This window comes from Salmo salar, chromosome ssa19 (assembly GCF_905237065.1).
Source record: "Salmo salar chromosome ssa19, Ssal_v3.1, whole genome shotgun sequence".
Classification (NCBI taxonomy): Eukaryota; Metazoa; Chordata; class Actinopteri; order Salmoniformes; family Salmonidae; genus Salmo; species Salmo salar.
In genome coordinates this window covers 8,088,398-8,107,570 of record NC_059460.1, presented here as the reverse complement: position 1 = coordinate 8,107,570, position 19,173 = coordinate 8,088,398, and the positions used below count along the sequence as shown (strand labels likewise).

Here is a 19,173-nt window from a genome sequence, read left to right as displayed (position 1 = left end):
AGAATGATGGAGGCCACGGTGTTCTCGGGGACCTACAATGCTGTATCATTTTTTTTGGTACCCTTCCTCATATCTGTGCCTCAACACAATCCTGTCTCAGAGCTCTACGGACAATTCCTTTGATCTCATGGCTTGGTTTTTGCTCTGACATGCACTGTCAACTGTGGGACCTTATATAGGCAGGTGTGTGCCTTTCCAAATCATGTCCAATCAATTGAATTTACCACAGATGGACTCCAATCAAGTTGTAAGCATCTCAAGGATGATCAACGGAAACAGGATGCACCTGAGGGAAGGGGTCTAAATACTTTCCGAATGCAATGTAAAACATCCAGAAATATTGAAAGTAGTAAGTAGTACCTTGTTGATTTCAACAATCCATCCCACAAAGTGTGTAAAAGTTTCAGTGTCAAAAACACCCATCGCTCCACACACATCCCTTACCCAGACATCCACACACACACACTAGTCACCATAAAAACGGAGAAAAATGCAAACCATCTTTGTAAAAAGATAAACGAGCAAAAAGAAAAGCAAGTGCAGAGCTGAAGCCTGTGGGGGGGTAGAAACACCTTTATGGGTGGAGAGAGAAATGCCTTTATGGGGGGGGGGAGATAGAAACGCCTTCATCGGGGGGAAGAGACCAGAACAGAGAGTGTTTGTGGGAGGGAGGGAGAGAGAAACCCTCAAGAGAGGGGGGATGGGCAGAGATATTTTTGTGTGGAATGTAAATAAGGGCTCACTGGTAATAGTGTGTGTGTGGGGAAAAGGGAGAAAATATGTGTGTGTGTGTGTGTGTACTTACCGCGGACAGAGGGTGGTCTTGGGAGAGGCTCGTCTGGAGAAGCCTGGAGCTCCAATGCTGTTCCCATCTCCTCCCTCCTGATCTACACACACACAGTAAATAACACCCTTACCACACTGTGATTGTGTCTCTCTCTCACACACACACACTTTCTCTCGCTATCTCCCTCTTCTCCCCCCAGGCCAGACGTCTCTTTTCATTTTCCTCTGCAAGAGCAATAAATCACACATGCACACGCAAATACATGTGCAAAGACACACGCAAACACACACCAGCATGCACTCGCCTCCACTTAAGACAATCTTAACTCCTATTTTACCCCCTTCCCCTCTTTTATTTTCCTTTATTTGTAACCCTTTACATTCTTCCACCAGCAGCCTGTCATTCAAAAGAACAAACACACCCACGGTCAGTCGCAATATAGTTAACCCCTAGAGGTCAGGGAGGACCAATGGCTGCAGGCAGTACTGAAACACCAGGAAACACTTTATTCCCCCCTTTTCTCCTGCCCCTCCCATTTTATTTATCCCGCTCCTCCCCCCCTTCTCCCTCACTGTTCTCCCACCCCTCCTCCTTTTCTCCCGCTACCCCCACATGTACACCACCTTCACCACCCACTTCCCGGTCACTAAGCGCTGTATGTGTGTACGCATGTGAGTGTGTGACGTAACCTGAGCAGTGGGTGTTGTGACCTCTGAACCCTCTGTAGACCGTGATCTATTCATGATCAAACCGCACGCACACCAACCTGCGGGGGAAGCTTGAGACTGTGCGATGAGGGCAGCCATGGCGGAGTTAGGGTTGAGTCGGTTTCCAAACATGTGGGAGGGAGCCATGTTGAACACTGGACCTGGTAACCCACTCACCTACAGGGACGAAAGAGTCTCAGTTACAATACATGGAGGATGACTGGATGGAGTTGGTAACATAAGTGAAGACTGTGGTGGAAAATGACATTAGTCATGCTATCCTGTGTTTTACTGCTTAAAGAATAGTCTCTTGTTATATGCTAGTGTTTTTCTAACCTTTCTAAACTTGTCTTGGTGTGACTTAGTCATAACACTGGGCTTATAGCTAAGAGACGTTTGGGTGCAATCGCAGCATGTGACATCCTGTGGGTTTACTATCCACTATCATGTATGGGAACTTGCAGAAAGGAGTACAATATAGTATTTGTTGTTGTGAATGCAGTTAGATGGCTGAGCCCTCGGGCTAACAACCTCATGCTATCTTAAATCTGCACAGACAACTAATTGCCTTCTTCACATTATCTGCTGACTGCTATGCACACAAGGAGGAGACCCGACTGTTTGTTAAGCTTGCAACTCTGAACCAGTCTCGGTGATGGTTGATTGCTTCATTTTTGCAAATCTTATAAAATTGTTGTTTGAACGAATCTGCAGTCTTTTCCTACAGAATTGCTACCACAATTTGGCGACGAGGATGGGATGGCTAACGCCACTTGCTGATTGCGCCGGAGGAGACCCGGGTTAACTGCAAGCAAGGGAGCCCACATGCCAACTAAAACAGAGCAGAAAAGGACCTGCCTCGGACCGGCAGGGAGCGTCAGTGAGTGGATATGCCATTCTGAACAGACAAAATAAATTAAGGGTGAGACTGAATTTCTTTTGAACATCATAGAAAATCCTGTTCTGGGACAGGATGTGCACATTATGTCTTTGTTGTAGGAAAGACACCCCTAATTAGAAACGTTGTTGTAGCAGAGTTATTTCTGAATAGGGGAAGTCCTAGGAGTAATTCTAGGGCAAACGCCCTGTTGAAGCAGGGTGACCCTGTAGGAGCAGGGGACATCTCCGATTGGGATCTTTTTGTTGAAGCAGAAGTAACCTGGTTAGAGAGGGGTTGTGTTTCTCTGTTGAAGCAGAGAAGCAGCCATGGGATGATATGACACGGTTACGAGTTATGTGATTCCAGGGCACAATCCTGAGAGACAAAATTTCATAATCCTGCAGGTTACAAAAATACAAAAAAAACGGAAAATAAACATTGTAAAAGAAAATGAATTAGTCAGTGTACTGGTAAACAATTGGTTATGATTGGGAAACCAGTTATACATTTAAACCCTACACAGAAGTGTGCATAGGAAGAACTCCCATGTGGGTACAACATTTAAATTACAGAGTAATTCAAATCAAATCACGTGTAGTGATTCGTCACGTGCGCCGAATACAACAGGTGAAATACTTACAGTGAAATGCTTACTTACAGGCTCTAACCAATAGTGCAAAAAATGTATTAGGTGAACAATAGGTAGGTAAAGAAATAAAACAACAGTAAAAAGACAGGCTATAAAAGTAGCAAGGATACATACAGACACCGGTTAGTGAGGCTGATTGAGGTAGTATGTACATGTAGATATGGTTAAAGTGACTATGCATATATGATAAACAGAGAGTAGCAGCAGAGTAGCAGCGTAAAAAGAGGGGTTGGGGGAACCACAATTCAAATAGTCCGGGTAGCCATTTGATTATCTGTTCAGGAGTCTTATGGCTTGGGGGTAAAAACTGTTGAGAAGCCTTTTGGTCCTTAAGACTTGGCACTCCGGTACCGCTTGCAATGCGGTAGGAGAGAGAACAGTCTATGACTGGGGTGGCTGGTGTCTTTGACAATTTTTAGGGCCTTCCTCTGACACCGCCTGGTGTAGAGGTCCTGGATGGCAGGCAGCTTAGCCCCAGTGATGTATTGGGCCGTACACACTACCCTCTGTAGTGACTTGCGGTCAGAGGCTGAGTAATTGCCGTACCAGGCAGTGATGCAACCAGTCAGGATGCTCTCGATGTTGCAGCTGTAGAACTTTTTGAGGATCTCAGGACCCATGCCAAATCTTTTTAGTTTCTGAGGGGGAATAAGCTTTGTCGTGCCCTCTTCACGACTGTCTTGGTGTGTTTGGACCATTCTAGTTTGTTGTTGATGTGGACACCAAGGAACTTGAAGCTCTCAACCTGCTCCACTACAGCCCCATCGATGAGAATGGGGGTGTGCTCGGTCCTCCTTTTCCTGTAGTCCACAATCATCTCCTTAGTCTTGGTTAAGTTGAGGGATAGGTTGTTAATCTGGCACCACCCGGCCAGGTCTCTAACCTCCTCCCTATAGGCTGTCTCGTCGTTGTCGGTGATCATGCCTACCACTGTTGTGTCGTCTGCAAACTTAATGATGGTGTTGGAGTCGTGCCTGGCCATGCAGTCGTGGGTGAACAGGGAGTACAGGAGGGGACTGAGCACGCAGCGCTGGGGAGCTCCAGTGTTGAGGATCAGCGTGGCAGATGTGTTGCTACCTACCCTCACCACCTGGGGGCGGCCTGTCAGGAAGTCGAGGATCCAGTTGCAGAGGGAGGTGTTTAGTCCCAGGATCCTTAGCTTAGTGATGAGCTTTGAGGGTACTATGGTGTTGAACGCTGAGCTGTAGTCAATGAATAGCATTCTCACATAAGTGTACCTTTTGTCCAGGTGGGAAAGGGCAGTGTGGAATGCAATAGAGATTGCATCATCTGTGGATCTGTTTGGGCGGTATGCAAATTGGAGTGGGTCTAGAGTTTCTGGGATAATGGTGTTGTGAGCCATTACCAACCTTTCAAAGCACTTCATGGCTACGGACGTGAGTGCTACGGGTCTGTAGTCATTTAGGCAGGTTGCCTTTGTGTTCTTGGGCACAGGGACTATGGTGGTCTGCTTGAAACATGTTGGTATTACAGACTCAATCAGGGACATGTTGAAAATGTCAGTGAAGACACCTGCCAGTTGGTCAGCACATGTACGAAGCACACGTCCTGGCAATCCGTCTGGCCCCGCAGCCTTGTGTATGTTGACCTGGTTCAAGGTCTTACTCACGTCGGCTACGGAGAGCATGATCACACAGTCGTCCGGAACAGCTGATGCTCTCATGCATGCCTCTGTGTTGCTTGCCTCGAAGCGAGCATAGAAGTGATTTAGCTCGTCTGGTTCAAATATATTTAGATGGAGAAGAAATTACTCTTTTCAAATTACAAGAAAGGAAGACGTTCCTAACCAAATACTGTTTGTTTTGTGTGTCTATTTTTGTTTCCTGAGTGTGTGTATTGATGAGAGATTTATATTATGGATGGACGATGGACCCTATCAGCCCGACTGGCTGCACAGTGTGATCGAATAAAGGAACATATTCTCCAGTAGTAAATTGGCAGACGTTCCAGTATTGTTTCTAATTCAAGGTATCGAAACCGTTACCAATTAAAAAGGCACAAATACCATAACTACACTGTGGGGAATTGGGTATCACTACCTTAGAATTATTATTATTATTTTAATCAGCACATATTAGAGCCGTGAGTGAGTAAATCTAAACACTCTGGCCATGGTCAGGAAGAGGTAAAACTATAGCAAAACCATAGAGGCACTAAAATAAGAGCAAGAGTATTCTACCAATTCAGCTCGAATATGGAAAAAATCCAATCATGGATAAAACTGGGCAGCATTTCCCTGCTGACGGGAAATATGCGAAAGCGGATACAAATGCATTGCTTTAATTAATTATGACAATTTGTTAGTTACGCTATCCTGAACCGCATAGCATATCATTACAGCAGTATGAACCGGTAATATATGTTAGCTAGTTACCTAACGTTCGTTGGCTACTAATATATTGAACTTTCCAGTATATTAACTATATGCCATCTAACTACCCAAAGTTTATTGACGTGATTAATTACGGCATTCTTAGCTTAGCTAAATGGTATAGTCATTGTGCATTCTCATTGGACATTGTTAATTTGGGTGCTTCGTGAGTTCGCTCTGGCTATCTGCTCGGATTTCAGAGCACTCATCTGAATGTACCAGAGCGCAGAATAACTTATGAATTTACGAACGCTCAACACCCATTGAATATGGCCGGTGTCAGTAAATGTCGGGGGAAAATAATGTAAAATTGAACGTAAAATTCAAATTGTTGCCAGCAGCACAGTAAGTCACCAACGCTTTTGATAACATGGGAAAAGCCATTGGCACACAGGAGTGATGGTTGCTGATAATGGGCCCGTACGCCTATGTAGATCGCGCCTATGTAGATATTCCATTAAAAATCAGCTCTCTCCAGCTACAGTAGTCATTTACAACATTAACAATGTCTTCACTGTATTTAATTAATGGGACCCCAAACTTTGGAACGGTAGTGTATATTATTATGGTTATTAGCGTAGTGTGTTGAGCCATTGGTCATTCGAAAATTGAATGTAGGGGCACCACTGGCTAAATTTACGACAGCAAAAGTATTATATTTAGTGGTGACATGGGCAGAATCTAAAGCGATACGACTACTACCCATGTCTTTGAACATGGGACCAGTAACAATGCCCGGATAACTTTACATTGCGATGGGTATGGATCTAATTTTGGGATAATTCTTGCGAGAATTAAAACAATCGCTAAAAGGGTGGAAATTTAAGGGGGTCTGTGTTGATACAGTATGTAGTGATTTGTTATTTGCGTAAAAAGAGACGAGGAAACTCATGCCAGACATCACCACATTAGTAAACTATTTGGTAGAGCACGGTCACGAGGCATCACATGGGAAAGTACAACCAGCGAAACAAGAGATAACATATTTGGGGGTTTTGATTTCGGAAGTCACGAAGCACATTACACCTGATCGAGTAGGAACAATGTGTTTTTTTGGCACAAACATACACTCCTCGCACTCAGGAAAACCCTAGAGGTTTTAATCTTGTGAGACACTTTATTCCGTCTTATTCTAAAATAGATTTATAGAATTGAAAAAAGGAATTAATATTAATACCATTTAAATGCAGATATTTTTTGCATTGGATATATTTACAATAGCATATGGAGACAGAAACATAAACCTTTTACCTTATCATAAGTAGACATAAATGCAAATGATTAAATCCTTCCAATAGATTTTTTTTTAAATAAATTTGTTACGAATTTAACTTGAATAAAATTTGTTGACTCTTCATATGGGATGATTTTCACTGAACAAAAGAAAGAAAATATTGAATGATCCCCTATGATCCATTGCATCTCCCAAAAACGTTTTCAACATGCATCTGAAAAAGATAGTCTAGAAACTAAAGCTTGGTTGGCTTCCTCTCAGGCTTCCATGTCTTCTTCCTGGACCTCCTCAATGTCCACCTCTTGAAAATCAGACTCTGAGGCCTCATCTTCACTGTCACTTTCCAACCTTGTTGAGGACGGCTCGTTGTCAGGCTCAAAAAGCCTCACATTTGCCCGGATGGCCACCAATTTCTCAACCCTTGTATTGGTCAGCCTGTTGCGTGCTTTGGTGTGTGTGTGTTCCCAAACAAGGACCAGTTGCGCTCTGAGGCGGCCGATGGTGGGATTTGGAGGATGATGGAGGCAACAGGGGAAAGAGCCTCAGATCCACAAAGTCCCTTCCAACAGGTGGCTGATGAGATATGTTGGCATGACTGCCATATTGCATCTCCATCCCAAAGCTCTTGCTTGGAAGTGTACTTCGCCAAACTGCCAAGAACCTTGCCCTCATCCAGGTCAAGGTGGCGAGACACGGTAGTCATGAAGCTGGTTGAGAGAATGTCAAGAGTGTGCAAACTTGTCATCAAGGCAAAGGGTGGCTACTTTGAAGAATCTCAAAATATAAAATATATTTTGATTTGTTGAACACTTTTTTGGTTACTACATGATTCCATATGTGATATTTCATAGTTTTGATGTCTTCACTATTATTCTACAATGTAGAAAATTGTACAAATAAAGAAAAACCCTTGAATGAGTAGGTGTGTCCAAACTTTTGACTGGTACTCTATATATGTTTTGCTATTCAAACGGTTATCGCTGCCATTTGGCTGCCCAATAACCATCATCCAAAATGCCAAGATCGTCACAGCCCTGAGAACTCCTCTCATCCTTTTGAAAACCTATTTGAACTTAATATAACTAGTAGGTCTCTGACAATAATAATGTTGATCTGACTGTTCAGCACTGGCCTAGTCTGTGTCTGTGGTGTGTGTATGTACTCACATGGGGGGAGACCGTGTTGATCATGGGGGCTGTGGTAGTGAAGGGACTGGGAGGAGCTAGGGAGGCCATCGGCTGTTGCAACTCAGAGTTAGCTCCACTCATGGGAGCAGGTCCCACCCCTGACGACACGTCACAACTGGAGAACGCACCTACAAGGAGAGACATCACCATCATCAACATAACTTTTATCATCATCATACTTTTTCATAATCATGAAAATAAACTAATCTTCATTGTCTCGTGTTTATATGAGTTGTGTGCAGTACAGTAGTGTGTGTGTGTGTGTGGTACCATGAACGAGTGGGCTGGACCAAATCAACAACAAACACATTCTCACACATGTACCCTGTACACCAGGGATAGGCAACTAGATTCAGCCGCAGGCTGCTTTTTGTCAGAGTAGATAGTTAGGGGGCCGGAACAAAATTGTAATAATTTGTACACTGCAAATTGATCACAATTTAGGTGAAAATGTGACTGCCTTTGAAAATAAATAATTCCATACCTAAAGTAGATTGAGACAATCATGTCTCTTTTTATGCGTGTGAATACATGGGAATAGATTTCCTAAATAAAAAATTGTTTTTAGCTGAAAACTAAAAACTATGGGGCGAATTTGCCCCACAGCCGCCTGTTGCCGACCCCTGCTGTACACAAACACACAACTACATATTAAAAACACAGTGGATGGAGGTCTGTCCTGCCACTGACCCAGAATAACAAGCAGAAATCTGATGACTCACACATTGTTCTATCACACACATACACACAGCTTTTTATACTGGGGGAAAGGGGGGGAAGCTCCATTCATATTCATGTACCTCCCCCATCACATGCCCTCTATCTGTTAAGTTGTTGCTGCTGCTGTTTTATTGATTTCACACACACACACACACACACACACACACACACACACACACACACACACACACACACACACACAGGTATAAACTCTGCCCCTGCCCCTTAGTGACCCCTAGGGAGGGGGGAGTAGGAGTGAGAGGCCCCCCTCACCCCACAAAAGGCTGAATGGCTGTGGGCAGCACATATTCACTAGAGGAACAAGAGTGCTTTGTGCATGAGAGTGCAAGATGGAGAACGAAGGAAAACGAGAGATCATGTACTGCAGAAACTCCAAGACTTCTCCTCAGGTCATACAAACACAATAGAACACATCTCCTAACCTACGCAATATTGTTGATAAGACAATCCACAATTACCAGATATTAATGTTAAAATCAGACTAAACTGACTAAATTACTCTACTTAATCTGATGCCATCATAAATTGTATACAAATCTAACATAAGTAATAAGCCAGTCTTGTAATTAAAAATTAAAAATGGGTTAGAGATTGCTACGCCTAGCCTACATATATCCATATTCCAAAGCAAGCCTCCATTTACCACTGGGCCAATACATCAACGGTGGGGTTACATTTATCATGTCAACACAGTAGTGTTGTGTAGTGAATATGCTTTTATGGACCCTAGTTAATCATCAACAACACAGAATAAAGGATGGAGGGTGTGTGTTCACATTTTACTATACTTCTGAGTATACACAAGTAGGCTCCTTAACAGCTTCTACCCCCAAGCCATAAGACTGCTGAACAATTAATCAAATGGCCACCGGACTATCTACATTGACCCCCACATTTAATTTGTACACTGCTGCTACTCGCTGTTTATTATCTATGCAGAGTCACTTTACCGCTACCTACATGTACAATTTACCTTGACTAACCTGTACCCTGCACACTGACTCGGAACCGGTACCCCCTGTATATAGCCTCGTTATTGTTATTTTATTGTGTTACTTTTGATTTTTTTTTTTTTTACTTTAGTCTACTTGGTAAATATTTTCTTAACTCTTCTTGAACTGAACTGTTGGTTAAGGGCTTGTAAGTAAGCATTTCACAGTAAGGTCTACACTTGTTGTATTCGGCGCATGTGACAAATAAAGTTTGATTTGAGTACCAGAACTCCTCACAAGAATAGTAAAGCAACTATTTTGCCGGTCCTCACTTGTTAAAACGCCATTTTAGGCTTAGGGGCTAGGCTTAGGAGTTAGGGAGAACAGTCCTCACAAGTATAGTAAGACATAGCTCTGTGTGAGTGTGGACAAGCCGCATTAGCTCAGCTGCATTGGCGTAGGACTGTCCAATCGGGAATCAATCAAAGTGATCAATTAGGACTTACCAACATCACCCTTCCTCACCCCCTCCATATATCCCCCCTGGAAACCGCTCAACCCCTAGTAACCCCCTCAAGCCAGGGACCCACCACATCTCAGCCTCCAATAATATGTGTGTGTGTCATGGTTTGCGTTAGGAAAATTCAGCGCGGGACAACGTGAGAAATTTACCAGACCCATATGCATTAGGTACATAACCCATTAGGGCTTCCACCCATGGTGATCAGAATGACAGAAATCACATGTAGATTATGAAAATGCGTCTTAACAGAACATGCAACTCATGTAATGAAGCAGCCAATAAAACATCATTTTCAAACATTTGCCAAAATGCAATGTGGGAAAACTCCATTCAAATAGCGCACCTGGGAAAACACACCATTCTAAACAATGCACCTGATAGAAGTTCCATATATGACAGAGATGAACATTTATGTTAGAAACTTAGAAAGAGGAATCCAAAGATGCAACAACTAGGACGGGTTGCTAATATGACTAGGATTCTGCCTGTGGCTTCTGGACAACAAAAGAAAGTTGATATCAGGGCACACAATTAACCCCCGCCAAAATCGGGTAGATTTAGGCATTGGCGGGTAAGAATGTCTATTTCACCAGTCACTTTGGCGCATGATCAATTTGCAGGGCTCTACAGTGGGAGCATTTCATTCGCAAATAAAAATTGTCAAAAGCATAAGCACATTAGAGTTAGAAAAATACTGCAGTAGCTTTATTTCTGCTGTTTTGTTTCATAGCTGCTAATTGCACAAATAGGATTATAATTTATGTCCCACCTCGCGCAACAACACTGCCTGGCAGGGGAGCTGAGCTCACTGAGTGAAGTGCTGATAAATTCATTTTTGGAGGCGCTGTGCACAGGCATAAAAGCTGGTCTAATTTGACTTTGTCCTCATGTTTCTTGGCTATTTACATTGTTTTGTTCACAAGCTCAGTTGTTTTTCAAAATGTTAGTTTGAGTCTGCTGCTTCAACTGATAGCGAAGAGGCGCCCTAGTCAGATACCAAATCTCTCACATATCGCCCTGTTACCACGGTAACCTCCCGCCCTTAAAGGGGCAGTTGAACATTTTGGCTCTGATATTTTGATTAAAAGACTGAGGTCACAATTTTTTTAAATGAAATTCAACAATATACCACATTACTTCTTACTAATACATGTCTTATTTTAGAAACATTACAAAGCATGGTCATCTGTTTTATTTATTATTAGTTTTGTTAAAAAGTAATTATGGCCCAAAAATATTTGGGCTGGTAGATTTTTTTCATCTACCTGCCAGTGACTGGTGGACCAAAAAGTACATTTTAGGCCCTGGTTGATGAAAACAAATAGAGCAGGAGAGAAACAGTGGTCCAATAGGGAAGTAAATGGAAATACATATCAAAATTATATAATTACTCCCGTCTATACAGAAAGAAAGAAAATACTTCAAAATACTTCACCAGAAAGCATAACAGCCAGAGAGGAATCGAGGATCATTAGTTTCTTTTAAATTATTGAGTAGCGGATGTAAATGAAAAGCATAAAACGTGTGAAGGTAATGTGTCTTGAGTATAATTTAAAATGTTGAGACAAGAAGGGAAGGGTATGTCGAAGATATAGGCGAGCCTCTCCAGAATGGCTCAGCTGTCTCCCGCCAATTCTTGCCCATTCATTGTTTCATTGTGTGAATAGTTTGCCCTTTCATTATTTTTTAAATTTTTTTACATCAATTCCCCTTTACATGTCACCAGTAGTAAATGTAATGTTAATTCCCATTATTTGGTTACATTAATTTCTGTTAATGCCTGTATTAGTGAGTCATTTACCTTTCTCATTCTCGGAGTGGAACACTGTCTGCAGAGTTCACAACCTGCGACACTTATGAGAAACAAGTTTTGGTTTATTTCATAATCATTTACGAGATTTGTCCATTTTTTCATGCTTAATGTGAGAAATTAGCATGTGTCTGGTTTCTCTGTGCTGATAATGTTGAATGAGTGCTAGCGCCTGAGCACGCATAGAAGTACCTGGCCTCACGGTCTATCATATGGTGAAGGCTGGTGATCTCGCATTAGTAGACTTAACTTCTGAAATGTATTTACATTTTTATGATTAACCACGCGACAATGATTTTGAGAAACTAAGACATTATTGAAATGAAACTGTTCCACGACAATGCGCATATAAAAATCCTAACTGGCACGAAGAACAGTAGAAATGGTAGGAACAATTTTAATCTTCCCCAACATGAAACTCACGTGCTGCCTATGAATAATTGCCTCCACGTTTCCATGGTCAGAGTTTGCCTATAGGCTACTTTGAAGCAAGGTAAGACATGCCTCATAATATGAACAAAAAAAAACAAGAAATAGGGACACCAGAAGAAAGTAAGAAGCTATAAATAGGGTCAATTCCAATACCATATTTACAATGTGCAGGGATATTGGAGTGATAAGAGGAAGATAAGTATAGGGCTAAGGTGACTAGGCATCAGGATGTATGATAAACAGAGTAGCAGCAGCGTAAATTAAGACTGTATGCGAGTGTCCGTGTGTGTGAGTGTGTAGAGTCCTGAGAGTGCAGAGAGATAAATACAAGGGTCAACTTTGATAATCCGTGTAGCCATTTTGTTATCTATTTAGCAGTCTTATGGCTTGGGGATAGAAACTGTTCAGGAGCCTGTTGTGTCAGACTTGATCCACCGGTACCGTATTTCGTGCGGAAGAAGAGAGAATAGTCTATAGCTTGGGTGGCTGGAGTCCTTAACAATTCTGGGCATTCCTTTCACACCGCCTGATATAGAGGTCCTGGATTGCAGGAAGCTCGGCCCAGTGATGTACTTGACTGTCTGCATCACCCTCTGCAGAGCCATGTGATCGAAGGCGGTGCTGTTGCCATACCAAGCAGTGATGCAGCTAGTCAAAATGCTCTCAATGGTGCAGCTGCAGAACCTTTGAGGATTTGAGGCCCCATGCCAAACCTTTTCAACCTTCTGAGGGGGAAGAGGCGCTGTCACGCCTTCTTCACAACTGTGCGTGTGAACCTTTTTTCAGTACTTGGACCCAGGGGAACTTGAAGCTATCGACCCACTACACTGCAGCCCAGTCGATGTGGATGGGGGCTTGCTTGCCCCCGTTTCCTGTAGTCTACGGTCAACTCCTTGATTTTACTGTCGTTGAGGGTGAACAGGGAGTACAGGAGCGGACAAAGCACAAATACCCCTGTGAGACAATGAGGTTTAAAATGACTGAATGGGTCTGCCAGATCATCCAGTCCTCTGGTTTCGGTGAGGGCCCTCACGCACGGTATGGTGTTGTTATTGTTAAAGCGTGCATAAAATGTGTAGAGTTTATCTGGGTCTTCTTTTGTAATCCGTAATGGACTGTAGCCCCTGCCACATGGGATGGGCCTCGGAGCCTACGTAAATATGATTCCACTTTATTCCTATATTGTCCTTTTGCCCACTTGATGACTCTGCAGAGGTCGTCGCCAACTTCCTGTACTTGCTCCTATTCTCAGTAGTAGCATCAGGGTTGTCTGTGATGGCCCAGTGTGCGGTAGCCCTGTCCTTTACCGTAGCACCAACCTCAGTCTTAATCCAGGGCTTTTGATTGGGGAACCAGCGAACCTTCACGGTGGGGACAAGTCACCGATGCATTTCCTTATGAAGCCGGTGACGGAGGTGGTTAGCTCGTCGATGTTATCAGGGGAATCTTGGAACATATTCCAATCAGCGGTAGCAAACCGACCCGTGGCATAATCTCTGATTCATTTCTTAATGGCACGAGTCACAGGTGCTTCCCGTTTGAGCTTCTGCTTGTAAACAGGAAGCAGGAGTATGGAGTTATGATCTGATTTGCAGAATGGTGGACAAGGTAGGGCCTTGTATGCTTGCTTGAGAGGCTAAGGAGACTTGTTGATGGAAGTTTGTAAATTAGTCTAAATGATGACAAACTAAAATCAGCGTCAATACTACCACTGCGCTCGAGTCAGAACACCAATTGTTGTTGATGAAGAGGCACACGCCTCCTCTTCCTCTACTGTCCACTCGGTGAATGGAGAATCCATCCAGTTGGATATCCATTGTCCAAAAGCCATGCTTCAGAAAAGCAGAGAATATTGCAGTTTAGAGAGTCCCGTTGGTAGCAAATCCACGTTCGAACGTCATCCATCTTATTATCAAGTGACCAATAGAATGGAGGGAAGAGGTGGCCGGTTTTCCCTTCGCCTTAATCCTGGCAGGATTACCCCTTTCTTGCCACAAATGCCAGCGTTTCCTCTTGGATACCCCGAAAATTGGGTCGGAATTACAGAAAGAGCCCAGGGCAGATGAGTCAAAGTCGAAATTGGGGTAACTGCTGATCTTATGTTCAAAAGTTCCTGTCGGTTATAAGAAATGATAGCAGATACATTTTGTGAACATAAAGTACAAATAAACGCCAAAATAATCACCAAATAGCAAAGTTGGGTTAGAGCTTGCCGTTTCAATTACCAGTTGAGAAATAAAAATAGCTATTTTTAAATCATGCACCAAATTGTTTTTTAACGCGATTGCATTTATCTGAGAAGCTGCAGGAGAAATCCAGGTCAAAATAGGCTCTGTATGCTGTGCGTGTGATAGTTGTGTTGGAAAAATAAAATGCATGATTAACCTCTCTAGGGTAGGTGGGACGAAATCGTCCCGCACTATTCAACAGCCAGTGACACATCAGAGCGCCAAATTTAAATCCACAAAATGTCATAATTCAAAGTTCTCAAACATAGGACTATTTTACACCATTTGAAAGATAAGACTCTCGTTAATCTAACCACACTGTCCGATATCCAAAAGGCTTTACAGCGAAAGCAAAACATTAGATTGTCAGGAGAGTACCCAGCCAGAAATAATCAGACACCCATTTTTCAAGCTAGCATATAATGTCACAAAAACCAAAACCACAGCTAAACGCAGCACTAACCTTTGATGATCTTCATCAGATGACACTCCTAGGACATTATGTTATACAATACATGCAGGTTTTGTTCAATCAAGTTCATATTTATATCAAAAAACAGCTTTTTACATTAGCATGTGACGTTCAGAACTAGCATACCCACCGAAAACTTCCGGTGAATTTACTAAATTACTCACGATAAACGTTCACAAAAAACATAAATTATTTTAAGAATTATAGATACAGAACTCCTTTCTGCAATCGCGGTGTCCGATTTTAAAATAGCTTTTCGGTGAAAGCACATTTTGAAATATTCTGAGTAGATAGCCCGGCCATCATGGCTAGCTATTTTGACACCCACCAAGTTTGGCACTCACCAAACTCAGATTTACTATAAGAAAAATTGGATTACCTTTGCTGTTCTTCGTCAGAATGCACTCCCAGGACTTCTACTTCAACACCCAATGTTGTTTTGGTTCCAAATATTCCATAGTTATATCCAAATAGCTGCGTTTGTTCTTGCGTTCAAGACACTATCCGAAGGGTGACCCGCCGGCGTGTTTCGTGACAAAAAAATTCAAAATATTCCATTACCGTACTTCGAAGCATGTCAAACGCTGTTTAAAATCCATTTTTATGCGATTTTTCTCGTAAAATAGCGATAATATTCCGACCGGGAGACCTTGTTTTCGTTCAAACACTGAAAATGTAAAATGGACTCTTCACATGCACGCGCGCCCGTGTAATTGTGCTCAGATCGACCACTTTCCAAATGCCCTACTGTTTTTCGCCCAGGGACTGCAGAGTCATCATTCCCCGTTCTGGCGCCTTCTGAGAGCCTTAGAAAATGTCACGTTACAGCAGAGATCCTCTGTTTTCGATAAAGACGCTATAGAAGGCCAAGAAATAGTCAGACAGGGCACTTCCTGTATAGAATCTTCTCAGGTTTTGGCCTGACATATGAGTTCTGTTATACTCACAGACACCGTTCAAACAGTTTTAGAAACTTTAGGGTGTTTTCTATCCAAATCAAACAATTATATGCATATTCTGGGCAGGAGTAATAACCAGATTAAATCGGGTACGTTTTTTTTATCCGGCCGTGAAAATACTGCCCCCGATCCTAAACAGGTTAACGAAAATACAAAGGCTAATTTGATTCCACAAAATTATACATATTAACCTATAGACCGATAAGCATGATGGTGAAATGTATTAGCATCGACTGGTATTTAAAATTTTTTTGTCCTGGTCATTTTGACCACAGCAGTTCTACTTAACGGCTTAAACATTTTTTGCCAGCTAATGGAAACCTTGGTGTGTGTGGTTGTCTCTAGCCATCAGGTCTCTCCAGGAGAGATGTATGCAGGTTTAGAGAGGGTTAAGCAAGGGAGAATACTACTACACTGATCCGCAGCCAACATCAGATCAGACGGCTGGAGTCCTGCCTGTACTGCAAAACATGAAGACCACTTTAACCCAAGCTGCCCTCCCGATGACATTAAACAGCACTGATTAACCTCCACCCACACACACCCTCCGTACTATCAAACATTAACTCAGCCCAAATCTAACCCCCATTTCACCTTCATTCATCAAACACTCACGTTCACACACACAATCATTGAATTAAAACAAAGAGAGTATGCCTATAGTGAGAATCCTTCAAGGCAGGGTTCCAGACTGTGACCTTTAAGCCACATTTTGAGACCATGTGACTTGGCTGTGAAATTTTAAAAAATGTATTGGTTGCGTCGGTGCGGGCTGCACATTCATTCACCTCACTCAAAACGTCTTAATTTTTAGGAGACTAAAATCCTGATTTGGTCACACAGCCAAGTACATCACCCTCATGATTCCTGTAATGAAAGTGTCTTCCTGACTGTCTCTGTATTGCTGGTGCCTGCTACTGTATCGAGTGAGCCACTCTCTCCTTTCCCGGGAGGAAGAAGTGTTCTGATTGTATAACATTTTTTCATCCAATTGCTGGGAACACACAGCTGTCCTGTTGTCACAGATGGAGAGAGGATGTTCTCAGTTTCTGTAGGTATACTTTTAATTTCTCAACTCTCAAATATGAGCTCAATTGCAACAAATCAAATCAAATTTGTCACATGCTTCGTAAACAACAGGTGTAGACTAACAGTGAGATACTTGCTTGTGGGCCCTTCCCAACAACGCAGAGAAAAAAGAGAAATAATAACACGAGGAATAAATACAATGAATAACGATAACATGGCTATGGTACACAGAGTACCAGTACCGAGTTGATGTGCAGGGGTACGAGGTAATTGAGCTAGATATGTACATATAGGTAGGGATAAAGTGACTAGGCAACAGGATAGATAATAAACAGTAATAGCAGCGTATGTAATGAGTCAAAAGAGTTAGTGCAAAAAGGGTCAAATGCAGATCGTTAAATAGTTAACCAATAGCTACCCGGACTAACTATGTAGCAGTTTTATGGCTTGGGGGTAGAAACGGTTCAAGGTCCTGTTGGTTCCAGACTTGGTGCATACCGCTTGCCATGCAGTAGCAGAGAGAACAGTCTAGGACTTGGGTGACTGGAATCTTTGACAATTTTTAGGGCCCTTCTCTGACACCGCCTGGTTTAGAGGTCCTGGATGTCAGGGAGCTCGGCCCCAGTGATGTACTGGGCCGTAGGCACAACCCTCTGTAGCGCCTTGCGGTCGGATGCCAAGCAGTTGCCATACACAAGTGGTGATGCAGCCAGTCAAGATGCTCTCAGTGGTGCAGCTGTAGAACTTTTTGAGGATCTGAGGGTCCATGCCAAATCTTTTGAGCCTCCTGAGGGGGAAGAGGCATTGTCGTGCCCTCTTCACGACTGTGTTGGTGTGTGTGAACCATGACCATACCTTAGTGATGGTGACACCAATGAACTTAAAGCTCCCGACCTGCTCCACTACCGCCCCGTCGATGTGGAGGAGGGCGCGATCGGCCCGTAGTTTCCTTTAGTCCTCAATAAGCTCCTTTGTCTTGCTAACACTGAGGGAGAGGTTGGCAGTCTCTGACCTCCCTGTAGGCCGTTACGTCATCTGCAAACTTGATGGTGTTGAGTCGTGTGAGGCCACGCAGTTGTGGGTGAACAGGGAGTACAGGAGGGGACTAAGAACACACCCCTGAGGGTCCCCCGTGTTGAGGGTTTGCGTGATAGACGCGTTGTTGCCTTCCCTCACCACCTGGAGGCAGCCCATCAGGAGATTCAGGATACAGTTGCAGAGGAAAGATGTTTAATCCCAGGGTCCTTAGCTTAGTGATGAGCTTGGAGGGCACTATGGTGTTGAACGCTGAACTGTAGTCAATGAACAGCATTCTCACGTAGGTGTTCCTATTGTCCAGGTGGCAAAGGGCAGTATGGAGTGCAATAGAGATTGTGTCATCTGTGGATCTGTTGGGGCGGTATGTCAATTGGAGTGGGTCCTGGATGTTTGGGACGATGGTGTTGATGTGAGCCATGACCAGCCTTTCAAAGCCTTTCATGGCTACAGATGTGAGTGCTACAGGGCGATATTCATTTAGCGAGGTTACCTTGGCGTTCTTGACCACAGGGACTATGGTGGTCTGCTTGAAACATATGGGTATTACAGACTGGGTCAGGGAGAGTTTGAAAATGTCAGTGAAGACTGGTCAGCGCATACTCAGAGTATGCGTCCTGGTAATCCGCTTTGTGAATGTTAACCTGTTTAAAGGCGTTACTCACATCTGCTACGCAGAGCGTGATCACACAGTCGTCTGGAACAGCTGGTGCCCTCATACATGGTTGAGCCTTGCTAGCCTCCAAGCAAGCATAGAAGGTATTTACCTCATCTGTTAGGCTTGTGTCACTGAAAACCTTGCGAATGGGTTTCCCTTTGTAATCCGTGATTGTTTGCAAGCCCTGCCATATCCAACGAGTGTCAGAGCTGGTGTGTAGGATTTGATCTTGGTCCTATATTGATGCTTTGCCTGTTTGATGGTTCGCCGGAGGGCGTAGCGGGATTTTTTTATAAGCTTTGATATAGGGAGCGCGCAAAATGCTGAGTGCATAGGCCTCATTGGGCGGTAGGCTACAACTGCAACGTTATTTTTGGACATTAAAATGTACTGTTATATTAATACATGGCTACTATCAATCAATGGGTATTATCTTTAGAGTTAGTTTCCACTTATTTAGGCAATGAATTATCCCCAAATAAAGTAGCCCATGATATTATTTCACAAAAAGATGGATG

General features: G+C 43.2%; 1 protein-coding gene across 4 annotated transcripts in view; it reads right to left on the bottom strand.

The window, feature by feature from the left end:
• mllt10 (MLLT10 histone lysine methyltransferase DOT1L cofactor) overlaps nt 1-19,173 on the bottom strand; it is a 76,582-nt gene that overhangs the window by 10,204 nt on the left and 47,205 nt on the right. For all 4 annotated transcript variants that reach the window (XM_014157127.2, XM_045702037.1, XM_045702035.1 and 1 more), the window contains 3 exons: nt 7,816-7,964; nt 1,554-1,671; nt 806-887 (listed from right to left, as the gene is read on the bottom strand). In XM_014157127.2, coding sequence (XP_014012602.1) covers nt 806-887; nt 1,554-1,671; nt 7,816-7,964 — 349 coding nt within the window. The remainder of the gene's footprint in view (nt 1-805; nt 888-1,553; nt 1,672-7,815; nt 7,965-19,173) is intronic.